This window comes from Punica granatum, chromosome 2 (assembly GCF_007655135.1).
Source record: "Punica granatum isolate Tunisia-2019 chromosome 2, ASM765513v2, whole genome shotgun sequence".
NCBI classification, from domain to species: Eukaryota; Viridiplantae; Streptophyta; class Magnoliopsida; order Myrtales; family Lythraceae; genus Punica; species Punica granatum.
In genome coordinates, this window is record NC_045128.1 from 40,116,556 (window position 1) to 40,130,255 (window position 13,700).

Here is a 13,700-nt window from a genome sequence, read left to right on the forward strand (position 1 = left end):
ATGTTCCTGGTGGGGACCAAAGTTAACTGGAACCTGTACGGTCATAGCAGTCCCTGAGGTTGTCCTGTCTTTGTTGTCCTGGTCACCTCTCTCCTTCCCTCGCACAAATCCGAACCGCGAAACTCCCTCGCTCCCTCCCTTCCTTCCTTCCACCCCTCTCTCTCTCTCTGTCTCTGAAGAGATCAGCTCGCGGCAGCTTTCAGCTCAAGAAGCTCCATTTCTCTTCATTCCTCATTCTTCTTCCTGGGAGCTGAGAAGCAAGAACGTCAGAGAGGGGAGATGGGCATCGAGATTGTGGAGCCAAACACCTGCATAAGGGGCTGTTGCAGCAGCAAATCGATCCCTCTTCACCTCCCTCCTTCCTCCTACTCTCTCCTCTCCCCAATAGCCCGAGGTAAGCTCTCCCCTGCTCCACCGTTGCTGATTTGGAAAGCGTTCTTGCTTCAGAAAGATCGAATTTTTCGTTCTGATTCCGTGATTCTCAGCAATTGGGTGGGTGAATTGTTGTTCCCTTTATGCAGGAGCTGAGAGCGTGGTCTATGAGGGGACTCTGAACGGGAAGAAGGTTGCAGTGAAGAAGCCCGTCTTGTCTACTTCTGAAGACATTGATAAGTTCCACAAGGAGCTTCAACTCTTATGGTCTCACTCTCTCTCTCTCTCTCTCTCTCTCTCTCCGTCTCTCTCACTCACACACGCACGCACAAAATAGTATTAGTTTCAGTTGAGCATCTTGATATACCTTCATTGGTTGCTTGTGTTGGAATGGAGATCTATTTGGTGGATTTTGGATAGCCTTTGAATTTGTAAACTTAACGTGACGCGTTTCCAATTGTGACAAAGCAAGGTAGATCATCCTGGTATAGCAACCCTTATCGCGGTGCATGCAAAGCCACCCAACTACATGTTCTTCTTTGAGTTCTACGAATCTAGAAACCTCGCTGAAAAGTTGCACGTGGAAGAGTGGAGCCCCAACATGGATCAAGTGCTGGCCATCACAATGCAGCTTGGTACTGTTTCCTGCCTCAGCTTTTCGACTAAATATACAATGAGCATTGCTCATCCACTATGGATGAGTCACGACAAATGAAAATGCTTGTAAGTGGAAACCTGTGAGCCCATTGTGGGGCTAATTCTCCACTTTCAGGCATTATGATTGGACGTTACATAGCCAAGTGGCTAAGTAATATTCACCGAGTATTTGCTTCAGCTTTTTTGAGCTTCAATTTTCTCATCTGTATTGGGATTCAGATTTACCAGTGTTCCTACCAAGTTGAGGGATTTATGTTCGTTCATCATCGTTTATTTTGGTTCTCAGCCAAGGCTTTACAGTATCTTCACAGCCAAGGAATTGTTCACAGGGACATAAAACCAGCAAATATTCTGGTAACATTCTCCTTAGTGCTCCTCGGTTTTTTTTACTTTTTCCACTTTTATTTTTGTGTTCCAACATTCAGATTTCCAAAATCCAATTTTTTCGATGTTTTCATAAGATAAATTTCCATATTCTTGGTGATGCAACTCTAGTTAAATTTGCGTGCAGCTAGACAGAGAGCTCTCGCCTCACTTATCAGACTTTGGTTTGGCTGCATACAAGGAAACCCTGAAAGGAGTTTCTGTGGAGACATGGAAGTCTTCAGGAAAGCCGACCGGAGGGTTCCACAAGAAAAACATGGTGGGCACCCTCATCTACATGGCGCCTGAAATTCTAAAGAAACAAGTACATACAGAGAAGTCCGACATGTACAGCTTCGGAATATCTATTAAGTAAGCACTCAGGACATTGCTTTTGTTATCTCTACCTCTTTTTCATGCATGGTAATTTATTATCTCTTAGTCACTGAAGATGTTAAAGTGATTTCATTTCAGTTGGCTCGTTGTATGTAGAAGTAGTAGCTTATTAAATTAGAGACTTCAACTTTACGATCATGTTATTATCACGTTACACTCTGGATTCATGACCATATGATGGGTGCAGGGAAATTTTGCAGTTTTATGTACACGATTGATATAGTTGGATCTTGTATGGTAGGGAGATTGGTAAAATTGGCCCCTGAACTGAACAGAATCTCCATGTTGTTAGTCATGTCCCTTTTCAGTGTTGATAATTTTTCCCACATGAGCATAAAGTTTTATCGCTACTTTATGCAGTGAGCTTCTTACTGGTGTTGTCCCATACACAGATCTTCGTGCAGAAGCGCAGGTCTGTGTTCCTTTGCTGTTTCTTCGTAATTGCCAAAATCAAGGATATTTTAGTCATCTGAATCTATCCTTTTCATTGGAGAGTGTTGATATTACATTCAAATCAGGGAATCTTTACAATATCTGGATTTCCTATTGTTCTTTCTACTGGCAGGCGCACACTGTGCTGGAAATGAATTACACTGAGCAGCAACTTACAGCAGCTGTTGTGTCCGATGGGCTCCGGCCAGTTCTTGCAGGTCCAGACCTTGGGGTGCCTGATGACATATCATCTCTGATTAAGAAGTGCTGGGATGGGAATCCTCATAATAGACCTTCATTTAATGATATAGTTATGGAACTTGATTCGATTTTGGACAGAAGGAATAGAACAAAGGAGGAAGATATCTCCATTGAGAAATTTTCTTCAGCTCAAATTGATAACAACCATGTGACTGAAACCGGTAGCTTTCTTAGTTATCAAGAGAGTATTAACTGGTCCAGTCAGGGGGCGCAGTTCTCGAAGAAAGCTTCTCTTGCTGCTGATAATTCTGTTACAAGATTTTGGCCAGAGACTGCCAGTGTTCCTTCTGATTATCGTCCAACACTTTCCTGGGGATCATTTGCAACCTGTGGGAGAAGGGAGTCCATGGAGGATACACACTTCCTTTTGCCTCACATGTGCAATGAAAAGGATGTTCATATGTTTGGGATCTTTGATGGTCATAGAGGTATATTACTAACTGGACTAGTCTGATCAACTGTGGACTTCTGGCCAGGCAAGTTCCTGAAAATCTGATTTTGCAGATGAACTAATTGAAAGTGTTTGGTTCTTTTTTAGAATCATCTGGTTCAAGTGTTCTTGCTACGAGCTGGTCCATATATTAAATTTATTATATTTTTATTTAATGTTTTTCCATTCCTTTAAACCTCGTTATGCCATTAAGCTCTAATTGAACCACAAAGCCCACTTTTATGTTCTTAATTAAATCATTCATCCAATTCCAGAAAGTAGTATGCAAACTGACTGAGGATTTTCAGTAATTCTGGAAAAAGATCTGTGGTTTATTCCTATAGGCCTTATTTCCCCTTTTTTTGTGTATTCTCAAATTCAAGAATTTTCTGCAAATCACGAGATTAAATTTTATCTATGTACCTCATGTAGGTGCTGCGGCTGCTGAATTTTCCGCTCGAGCCTTGCCTGGGTTTCTGCAAACTTTTAGTTCCACCCACAGGTTTATACTTCGTTAAATAACGAACCACCATCTCATAGTTCTCCTTTGACTTTATATTCTCACTAAAATAACTTGTTTGGGACATGTATTCCAGCCCCAACAATGCTTTGTTCGAGGCATTTGTGGAGACAGATATAGCATTTAAGAATGAATTGGATTCTCGTCGTAAGATCAGAGGAGCTGTCCAGAAAGATTGGCATCCTGGGTGTACTGCAATTGCTGCCTTGATTGTTAGGGACAAACTTTTTGTTGCTAATGCCGGTGATTGTAGGACAATCTTGTGTCGTGCTGGTCAGCCTCTTCCTCTTAGCATCGTAAGATCAGGAAATCTTATTCTGAGAACTGTTCAAAATTTCTGTGTTCATTTATTATCATAATTACGATGTTTTTCCGCACCCAAACGGACTATAAAATTTTCATACCTTTTAGGTCTTTTATCGTGTGCATTTTTTCTCTCTTCTCCTCTCAACCTACTCGTCTTGAACAATCAGGATCATCTTGCAAGTCGTATTGAAGAGAGAGATCGTGTGACTAAGGCAGGAGGACAAGTGAAGTGGCAGGTTGACACCTGGCGGGTTGGCGTTGCTGCGCTTCAGGTAATATAATCCATGACAATTGCATAGGCAACTAATTGACCACTGCATTGAACTTTTTTTCCGACAAAATTCCTTTATCTTGTATTTCAAGTAAACTATTGATCGATTTTTCGTAGTCAAGCCATTGGACTAGTACTCAGTACTTACATACTTTTCACAGGTCACTCGATCAATCGGAGATGATGATTTGAAGCCTGCAGTAACTGCTGAACCTGAGATTACTGAAACCCTTCTCTCTGTGGAGGACGAATACCTGGTAATGATCATGAATTCATCCTATTATAATGCGTAACTGAATGAACAAAATGAGACAACTATTTTCACGAGAAGAAAAAGCAATTCTGGCCCTAGTGCAATTAATTATGTGCGATTAACAGTCATGATGGAAGTAATTACCAAAAGCTGAGTTGTTCTCAACAACGAATAAGTAGTGTAGAAAATTGTTTAATACTGTCCAGAAGATCCTGTGTTGTTCATTAAGTATTAATGGCCCTGATGCAGCTCAAAGAAAAAAATCCAGAGAGGTCTTAGGAGTCCTTCCTCAGTTAATAATTCCCCCTTGTTGAGCTTTCTTTGTTTGGTTTAACAATTAGGTTATGGCTAGTGACGGGCTCTGGGATGTGATTAGTAACGAAGAAGTCGTGAGCATTATAAGAGACACGGTCAAAGAGCCAGGCATGTGCTCCAAGAGATTGGCCACTGAAGCCGCCGAACGAGGAAGCAAAGATAACATCACAGTCATCGTCGTGTTTCTCCGTCCCGTCTCTACAGCAGAGAGGATTTACTAGATCATTCCTCCATTTAGTTAAGTTAAAATTTGTGAATTGGATGTACCAATCATGGATGAAGAGTAGTGCTCATTGGACCATTTCCTTTTATTTAGTGAGTTACCTATATTGGAATTGCATTTTTATCCAATTGTAGTTACTGCAATCAGAATGCAAATTGTTATTTGCTACGTTGCTTTAGATTTTGTTGCCAATCCATGGATAGCTCCTCTCTTTTTTTTTTTTTCCTTCTTTGGCAAATAGTTTGTGCAGTACAATCGGAAAATAGTAGAAGCTCTAGTCGATGATCGTACATATTTTCATTTCTTCAAAAGGAAATACAAACTATCTCGTTATGTGAATTTTCACTAACGAAATGTGCGGATTAAGAAATCAATCTCTTGATTCGGAAATACTGTACAGAACTCGGAACAATTGTTCTTGTTACCTCATTATAAATAAACTATATATGTCATCTTGCTTATCACAATTTTCTTGAATGCGTAATAAATGGTAAGTTCAGTTTTTCACTTAGACAGCAAGTCCTTGGATGGGTTTCATTCCAAAAATGCCAGGTATGTTTTCAACTTATTCTACAGCGTTTTGTAAGCAAAATCTTGTTGCCAAATTAAAACTATAGTCACCTACTACAATTTCTTCTCTATATATATAGAATTTCATGCATCTTCATGTTGTATCATCATAATAACATTTACTTGCAACAAAAAGAACCAAGCAAGGCGATTATCAATGGCGCCTAAAGGTAAGAAAGTTGTTGAGAACGCTACAGAACCTGAGCTAAACTTGATGAACCAGATGACGAACGGTTCCTCAAGTGTACCAGAACTGACCCTAGGTCCAAGAAAGGAACCTATGAAGGTTAAGCCGGTTGCGAGAAAGGGATTGTACTGTGATTTTTGCGCCAAGAGGTTCCGCAGTAAGAAGGCACTAGGGGGCCATGAGGATGAGCACAAGAGGGAGAGGGCTGCTCAGATGCTAGAGACGGTTGCACCATTGCCAGCGGCCGCTGATGCCCAACAGATCCGAGTAGGCCGGATGGTTCACTTATACCCGGGACAGCCTGTGCCTAACTCCTCCATTCTTTCTGGAGCGGTACCAGTACATGGACACAGGCAGCCTGACACCTTGGTCAAAAGACCACCACTGTTAGCACTGCCGGCGCCACCGCAGCAACAGCCGCAGTCTTCAAGTTGGCCTGGCGGTGCCCCATCGAGCCTTGGTGGTGGCCACCAGCACCACAAACAAGGGTTGCCTCTGCTACAGCTGCCGCCACCACAAGCTGCCTCAAACGTCATTCAGGCTGTGCCTGGAGGGCGTTCAATGCAGACACAGGATCGTTCCACTGATTCTGGTTGTCTCGGTCACACCCTAGAGGCTGTTCAAGACCGAGGTGCATTATCAAGCCCCGGCGGTTGCTACCAGCACCACAGACAAGGGGTGCCTTCACTGCTGCAGCCACCGCCCCCGCCGCCACCACAAGCTGCGTCAAACATCATCCAGGTCGTGCCTGGAGGGCGTCCAATGCAGGCACTCGATCACTATACTGTTTCTAGTTGTCTTGGTCACACCCAAGAGGCTATGAAGGATGGCGGTGCACCATCGGGCCTGGGGGGTGGCTACCAACACCACAGACAGGAGCTGCCTCTGCTGCCACCATCGTTGCCACCACAAGCTGCCTCAATCATCGTTCATACCGTGCCAGGAGGGACTCCAATGCAAGCAAAGGATCGTTGCACTTGTCCTGGTCGCACCCCGGAGGCAGTGGAAGACAATGAGGGGATTGATTTGTCCCTTAAGCTCTAATTCTTCATGCTGCCGAGAGCTTCATTCATTGGCTAAGGCTGATGTTAATTCCTCAATACATCACATGTTTGCTGTCTTCTCCGATCATCATATTAAAGAAAGTACCATATTGGAGAATTAATCCAAACGAGATCGCGTAGGCCGAGTCCGTAACTAATCACGTAAATGTTCAAGCCCAATGGTTTTTTTCTAAAAATTAATAGAAGGAAATGGATCACTAACTCTCTCCAAGGTAGGTGCCACGAGATTAAAATTCTCTAATGATGCTTCCAACATGGGAGTTATCTATAATCTATAATAATATTATAAAAGGAGGAATAAACCTTTTATCTAACTTTCTTTTTTCCAATTTATTTTATTAAATGCAATTTAATTAATAATACCGAAAGTATCGACGCTTGTTCCCCTTAAATAAAGCATTAGGTTCGAGTCTTGTGAATGGAAAAAAATCGATGATGAGAGAGCTTTCATCTCTTACTGGGCCGACTCAGCTCGAACTGGACTAGTCGGGACCCGATGGACTTCCGGATACCGTGGTACAAACTAGCGATAACACAATCAGAAATTGAACAGCAAAATCATATTCAGTGTAATGCTTCCGTATTGGGTGCCCCTCTAGTAGAAATAAGTGAACATTGGTGTCACACGCGGGGTGATGATGAGACGACACCTTATATAAGTAGGGCATTTATGGTTCTGCAATGATCAATTCATCTGCTATATATATATATATATATATATATATATATATATATTGTGGCCAGTGACAATGTACATATAATTCGATAAGTAGAGAGAGAGAGGTTCATGTGAGGAGCCCATTAGGGCCGGAAGTGTCGGAGGTGGGCGAGGGCCCATGGGCCCACCCACACCTCTTCAAGCATGTCTCCTCTGGTGAAGCACAATCTCTTCTTCTAATTTTGGTTTCCTCATCTTCTGAAGATACAAACATAAATCTATTTACGTGGGAAACATTGTAATATCATATTACCATTCATATTCCAAACATGTAAAATGACAAACCAGTCAATTTTCTAGACAATCCTAACATTCCCAGCAATATATAAAAAGAGTAATCGAACCAAAAGCCACCTAAAAGAATTCATTAAAGGCTCGGGACAGAAAAAAATCCGTTAAAACCCGAGAAAACCTACGACCGATAACATAACGAAGTTATCGTAATAAAATGATCTACTCATCAAATATGCTGATGATTCGCCGTGATTATTAATTGACGGAAAAAGTATGGTTGGATAGATTTGAAATCAAATTGAAACCTCAGTGAATTTTTAAAAACACAAACAAAAGATCGCATTAAATTTACCAGAAATTCAAGCAATCAACATTGATATATTGGCATAATTGGTGGAATCTACAACCCAAAAGCAAGCAATGAAAGATTCCAAATTCAGACATCCCGTATGGTTCGATCTCTTCCTCCATCAGAACATAAACCCTAGATAGATATCGATCCCCAACAATGACGCATTTCTCCGATCAAGCAGCGGCTACAGCTGTTGATGCTGATGCTGATGCTGCTGATGAAGTAGCACTTGCAGTCAAGGAACGGCCTATTTCGAATGAAAGGAAAGCGTCGAGACAAGCGTACTGAACCTGAGCCGGGGTGAGCCACGGGTTGTCCCACCGGCTCCTCGTCACCCTCTTCGGCTTCTCCACCTCCTTCCCCAGCACCTCCTTCGCCAGCGTCTTCAGCCCGGCGTTCTTCAGCGCCTTCCCCGCTAGGCTCCTCAGATCCACCGGATTCCCCACCCTGAGCCCGTAGTCCACCAGCAGCTTCTCCACGTCCTCCCCGATCCCCACGCCGACGAATTTGTTGGCCGGATCGTCGAGGAAGTCGGCCAGCTCCTTGGGGACGTGCGGGGCCTGGAGGATCTGGAAGATGAGGCTTGTGGCTGACGAGGCGGCGGCGGCGGCAGTGCAGAGCTGGATGGTGGCAATGGGATGGTCGGAGTAGGTCGAGAAGTTGGGGCGCCACTCGACGTCGAGACCGACGAGGCGCGGGGGAGGTGGGAGCTGGGAGAGCCAGAAGGAGACCATGGACGGGGAATGAGTCAGCAGGGTGGGGATTTGGCGGTCGAAGAAAATCACGTCGTAGCGGTTGTGGTCGTCGTCTGGGAGCTGGTGGTCGACTATGGAGATTGCCCTGCCGCTGCCGGCCATCGTTGCTATGGATCGCAGAGACTAGCACAGAGAGAGAGAGAGAGAGAGAATCAAATCGGACGGCGACGACGGACTGAAGAGAAGAGGAGAATCTCTCTCCCCCCTTATTGGCGGAGGGAAATTTTATTTTCTACTTTACTCATGCGTGAAAAAAAAAAAAAACACCTTTTAGTCATCAATCTTTCATCCTAAATTAATTTGTTTTGTTATCTTGTCCTCAATATTTGACATATTTTTCATTTTGATCCTATTTTCCATTTTCCCATTAAAAAGGACACTTTCTTCCAAAAAATAGTTTTAGTGATAATTATATAAGCTTCAAATAATAGAAAATTAGAATTAATAAAAAAAAATAAAGGTAAAGGGGAGTAAGAAGTGGGACCCTTACTGGTGGCCCTTCTATTAATTTGATTCATGCTATTTTATATCGCATGTCAAAATGTCTAATGTTAAATTGGAGAAACGAAAATCTGATATGACCTTTTACATGAACTAATAGCGTTAAAAAATAATTGGAAAATACAAACATAGCCAAAATGATGTCATTTACTAAAATTATGTAATTTATTAAAAAAATTAACAAAAAGATGGATGGTAGGATCAAAACTGAAAAAGTGACAAAAGAATTAGATTTAGAATTAGAACCCAAGTGGCAAAAGTTTTGAAGGTTGAGAAATAAAAGTTTATTTATTCAGTATATTTGACTTGATTAGGGAGAGGAGTATATGGGCCTTCATTGGGCGTAGGACTCAGGCCCATATAATTAACTACGGCCCAATCTAACGGACAAGGAAAAAGGTCTCCGCAGCTTCTCTCTCCCCCCACTTGCTCTCTGTCTCTGCCCCCTTCTCAAGACCATGTCAGAGAGCTCCCCCACTCAGGTGGAACCCCCGCCGGTCCTTTCTGCGCCCGAATCGGATCCCGTCGAAACCTCTCCGGTGCCGGCCACAGACAAGCCGGCCGACGAAGACTCCCGGGTAACCAAGCGGCGGAGGAACTGCCCTGAGTCGCTCGACAAATTCCAAGAGTACTCGGAATCGTATAGGGACCAGCAGTCTTTCACCTTCGACACCAGCGCTGCCCCGACCCCTGAATTCACCCCCAAGTTCGGATCTTTCAAGCTCCCGGCGGCGCCGGAGCAGGAGCCGGGACCGGGGGAGGAACAAAAAGTCCAGGTCTCCTCCGACAGCGAAGAAGCAACAGCTGAATCTCGACAAGAAGAAGAAGAAGCAGCTGCCGCCAATGGAATCACGGGGAATTGAGCGGATTATTGTCCTCGACACAGTCGTCGTTGAGTTGTTCCATTATTATAGTCGTGTGATTAAGATCAGTGTTGAGGATCTCTGCCGTTATTTGGCTCAGAAAAAAGCCATTGTTGTATCGGAATCGGAAGAAGAAACAGAGCGAGAGATGACAGCGGAAGGAGCGGAGCGGACTTGACTTTAGCTTTCTCCTCCGCTGCTTGTAACATCATATAATATGATTAGCTGTATATGAGTCAGTCGCGCGTGCGGTTTCTCTCTCTTCCCTCTCTCTCTCTCTCTCTCTCTCTATCTCTCTCTCTCTAACTAATTGAAAGAGGATAAATTATTAATGAACACATTAATTATTTACAAACTAATACAAAATTAATATTAAGTAATATATATTTAAAGTTCAGTCCACGTATATATATATATATATACACACACATTTACATTACACACGCTATGAATTACATCAACATCTTCAGTTTCATTACATATATATATATATATATATATATGCATTTGCTCATGAGCAAGAAAAATGAACAAAATCATTGTACAAATGATGATACATAAACTTGGGGAAAAAATGAATGTCCTTTTTGTTTCTTTTTGTTGTTTTATGGTAAGATGAAGGAAAGGATGGCTCTTCATCCCATCACTTTTCCATTTAACACCCCTAAAATCTCCTCATATCTACAAATCAGTCTACATCACCCTAATAAGGTTGTCGGCAGCATTTTCCGTTCTCTCGATTACAATAAGTACGAGCGAACATGTGTTAAGTTTTTATCGGTTCATTTTCGTTATTACCCTTCTTCTTTTACTTCACAATGTGATTACCTCAGAACTCGCAGGAGGTTCCCAGCCTTTGCTTCAAACCCTTGCAAGTCCAGTTCTCGATCACTTCGGGCAAGAGCTTCGCGAAACTCTCCAAGAAAAGATCCCATTCGTCCTCGCTCATGTCCCCGAAGGAGATTCCTCCGCTGTCGTTGATGTGCTTCTGTGCTTGGAAGCTCATGCTCCTGGGAAGAACCCCCTTCTTGAATTTATCAGTACCATTGATATCACTTCCACCGACTTTTTCTTCCGTGGTTTTTGCATCATATTCTGGAATGAACTGGTCGGTTTCGTCGCATTGCGGAGGGAAAGACAAATCAAGGAGAGCAGTCATGGACTTCAGCGATGAGAACCTCAGGATCTTGGCCGGCTTTGTGTCCAAATCTGTTTCGTCATAACCATCTTCAATTTCAACATCGAACTGAATCATTTCAGTGTCATCAACCTCTTCCTCTGTCCAGTGGTTCTCTTCATCCAAGATGAAACAACTTTCCATGCTTTTCTTCACTTGCAGGCAGAAATTCTCCAAGAAGCTCAGTTTTTCCTCCTTGCCCGAAAAACTACGAGTCATCATCTCACCAATATCAGCGAGGCAGAGCCCAGCAGCGGCTGCCTGTTTCAGGAAAATGGTGCAAACAACAAGGACCCTTATAGAGGATTCCCTCAGATTCGGAATCTCAGCTCTCAATAAATCCGCATCCTTAAAAGGGTCGAGGTTAGATATGTACTCAAACTCTGAATCTGAGAATGGAACAGAGGCTTGTGGCCAATGGAGCCACTCAAAGTAAGGATCATCAAGCCATTCAGGGAGGCAGAGGCCATGGTCGATTGGGATGAGCTCAAGGGACCCCGTGGAGCAATTCCCCTGCTCATACTTCTTCACAAGTATATTTCCCGCATGACGATCGAGGTTCAGTAGTCTCACGTCAAAAATCCCAACCTGATGAACCGAGGCAACAGAGAAGCTAGATGGGCCCAGCTCCCCCGCATCAAGATCGTGATCCACAAAGCGCTGCAGCGAAGCAATCTTGAATGGCACCGGGGATATCCCTGATGCGTCATTCACATGAAATGGGACATGGGATATTTTGGCAAGAGCAGTTGGAGGGACCCCAGCAAACCCGTCGTGGTCAAGAAGGCAAGCAGCCAGTTCCCTAAGGCCCGTTTCGCCAACCCGAACAGACCGTTGCAGCCCAGGCTGGCCCAGCATCAGGGCCCCAAAGCCTTTAGGATTGTTGAATGCCAAGGGCTCCTCATCTATTGGCTTTGCAAGGGCAATGTTGTGACCATTACGCCCCTGCAAGATGTAGGCTCCCCCTAGTCCTTCTGAAACAGGCACGATATTGATGCCCGAGGCCATAGCTATAGCAACTTCCACAACTAATGCACGAGCTCTAGGGTCCCTGTTGCCTCCAACAATCTCTATCCTCGGGTTCATGTCGAAGTCGTCCTCCACCTTGGAGGTCAAGGAAAGGCATGGGGTGGAGAAGCACCTGTGGACGTTAGTGATCTCGAGGGCTTGTTCTGAGGAGGAGTGGTGGACTGAACCGGTTCGGGGAAGGTCAGCTAGGGCGAAGTCGAGGTTAGTGAAGGACTGGAGTCTGCATCTCTGAGACCGGTTTGGAGGTTTGAATCCTGAATGGTGATGAAGAGCTACAGCCATTATGCAGAGTTTCTCGCGGAGTTGGAAGAGGACAGACGGAGGGCATGCTAGGAGCAGTTAAGATCAGGACATTCCTAGCGAAGGAATCTTCCTAGATGGATTAGCCATCACAAACTAGACATAACCAACAACAACAACAACACGAGAAGATCTCCCATCAGTCTCAAGCAAATGAAATCGACCCCATCGGGACTGGAATCAAAATGCATTTTTTGGTTCTCACCAATATTGGAGGACCCAAAAACAATGGTGGAGTCTGCTTCCTCAATATCGACACGCTAGTGACAGCTACAAGTCTAGGTCATTTCATACCAATCTCCTTTGGTTCATCGTCGCAAGACCTGTACATGCATTGCGACCCAAATACAAAACTGAATCAATTGCAGCAAAATTGGAAAGAAGAAACAGGTTGAATCAGACAAATGGCCATCAAACGTACCTACGAATCCCTCGCTCCTCCGCACATAGAATCGCCACTTCGATCGGAATGCAATCAATTAAGAATCAGAGCAAAATCCCAGCAATCAAACAAATGAGAAAGAGGAGAGGACGGACCCTGAACACTGGGAGAAGGCATTCAGGGGAGGACGAACAGCAACGGGAGGTTCGAGAGAAACAATCCGTCACTGGGAACTCTCTTTCAGACAGAATCAAAATCCCTTTGTTGAAGAAGAAGAAGAAGAAGAAGAAGAAGAAGAGAAACGGAAATGACACAAAAGAACACTATCTCCTCTCTCTCTCTCTCTCTCTCTCTCTCTCTCTCTCTCTCTCTCTCTCTCTCTCTCTCTCTCTCCCCTCCTCGGGCCCTCCTTTTCTTAAGGTCCTCCTCTGCAATGAGAGAGAGCAAAGGCAAACCCTAAAGAGGAAAAGAACAGAGTCGCTCCCCAATTCCCCCTCCCTCCCTCCGATTTTCACTCCCGCCTTCTCCGGGCACCAACGGCTCTCTCTCTCTCCCCCCTAACGCTCCAATTACTGGACATGCTCGTCGCCAAGTGGCGGTCGAACGAAGGTGTTTGGACGTGAGAGGTTTCCGGTGGTTGGGACTTCTATTCTGTTAGCACAGAGCACCAGCGGCGGTTGATTAAGTCAGGTGGCGGTCCCGCCGCTTTTGGCTGTCGGAGGGGGCGGTGCTTGGCTCTCCACGTCGGGGCGGAACATCTCCCGCCCTC

General features: G+C 44.2%; 3 protein-coding genes across 6 annotated transcripts; 1 reads left to right on the forward strand and 2 right to left on the reverse strand.

Moving 5' to 3' along the window:
- The first annotated feature begins 97 nt into the window (after positions 1-97).
- LOC116195581 (protein kinase and PP2C-like domain-containing protein) lies at positions 98-5,022 on the forward strand. 3 transcript variants are annotated; one of them, XR_004154685.1, is made up of 12 exons: positions 98-394; positions 522-639; positions 841-1,007; positions 1,316-1,383; positions 1,541-1,764; positions 2,149-2,200; positions 2,354-2,909; positions 3,344-3,413; positions 3,508-3,704; positions 3,905-4,009; positions 4,170-4,265; positions 4,603-4,819. XR_004154685.1 is itself a non-coding variant. In XM_031524846.1 (12 exons), the coding sequence occupies exons 1-12, from the start codon at positions 280-282 to the stop codon at positions 4,795-4,797; spliced, it is 1,986 nt and encodes a 661-aa protein (XP_031380706.1). In that variant the 5' UTR covers positions 106-279; the 3' UTR covers positions 4,798-5,019. The 3 variants fall into 3 exon arrangements, 2 of the variants coding, with proteins under 2 accessions (XP_031380706.1, XP_031380707.1); XM_031524846.1 differs by having other exon boundaries at positions 106-394; positions 3,508-3,727; positions 4,603-5,019; XM_031524847.1 differs by lacking the exon at positions 98-394 and having other exon boundaries at positions 845-1,007; positions 3,508-3,727; positions 4,603-5,022.
- Positions 5,023-7,161: 2,139 nt separating this feature from the next.
- On the reverse strand, positions 7,162-8,908 carry LOC116196604 (Werner Syndrome-like exonuclease). 2 transcript variants are annotated; one of them, XM_031526409.1, is made up of 2 exons: positions 8,215-8,908; positions 7,162-7,536 (listed from the first exon to the last, which is right to left on the reverse strand). In XM_031526409.1, exons 1-2 carry the CDS (start codon positions 8,779-8,781, stop codon positions 7,477-7,479), a joined length of 627 nt encoding a protein of 208 aa, XP_031382269.1. In that variant the 5' UTR covers positions 8,782-8,908; the 3' UTR covers positions 7,162-7,476. The 2 variants fall into 2 exon arrangements, with proteins under 2 accessions (XP_031382269.1, XP_031382268.1); XM_031526408.1 differs by lacking the exon at positions 7,162-7,536 and having other exon boundaries at positions 7,887-8,906.
- Positions 8,909-10,557: 1,649 nt separating this feature from the next.
- LOC116196603 (phosphatidylinositol 4-kinase gamma 8-like) lies at positions 10,558-13,392 on the reverse strand. The gene is made up of 3 exons (XM_031526406.1): positions 12,971-13,392; positions 12,755-12,872; positions 10,558-12,645 (listed from the first exon to the last, which is right to left on the reverse strand). The coding sequence occupies exon 3, from the start codon at positions 12,529-12,531 to the stop codon at positions 10,873-10,875; it is 1,659 nt and encodes a 552-aa protein (XP_031382266.1). The 5' UTR covers positions 12,532-12,645; positions 12,755-12,872; positions 12,971-13,392; the 3' UTR covers positions 10,558-10,872.
- Positions 13,393-13,700: the final 308 nt, after the last annotated feature.

What these genes read in the sequence shown, in the direction of transcription:
- LOC116195581 (XM_031524846.1), top strand. Translation starts at nt 280, where the DNA reads ATGGGCATCGAGATTGTGGAGCCAAACACCTGCATAAGGGGCTGTTGC. An exon ending in ATCTTCGTGCAGAAGCGCAG is followed by an intron (nt 2,201 to 2,353) that starts GTCTGTGTTCCT and finishes TTCTACTGGCAG; the next exon opens with GCGCACACTGTGCTGGAAAT. An exon ending in GATCTTTGATGGTCATAGAG is followed by an intron (nt 2,910 to 3,343) that starts GTATATTACTAA and finishes TACCTCATGTAG; the next exon opens with GTGCTGCGGCTGCTGAATTT.
- LOC116196603 (XM_031526406.1), bottom strand. Translation starts at nt 12,531, where the DNA reads ATGGCTGTAGCTCTTCATCACCATTCAGGATTCAAACCTCCAAACCGG.
- LOC116196604 (XM_031526408.1), bottom strand. Translation starts at nt 8,781, where the DNA reads ATGGCCGGCAGCGGCAGGGCAATCTCCATAGTCGACCACCAGCTCCCA.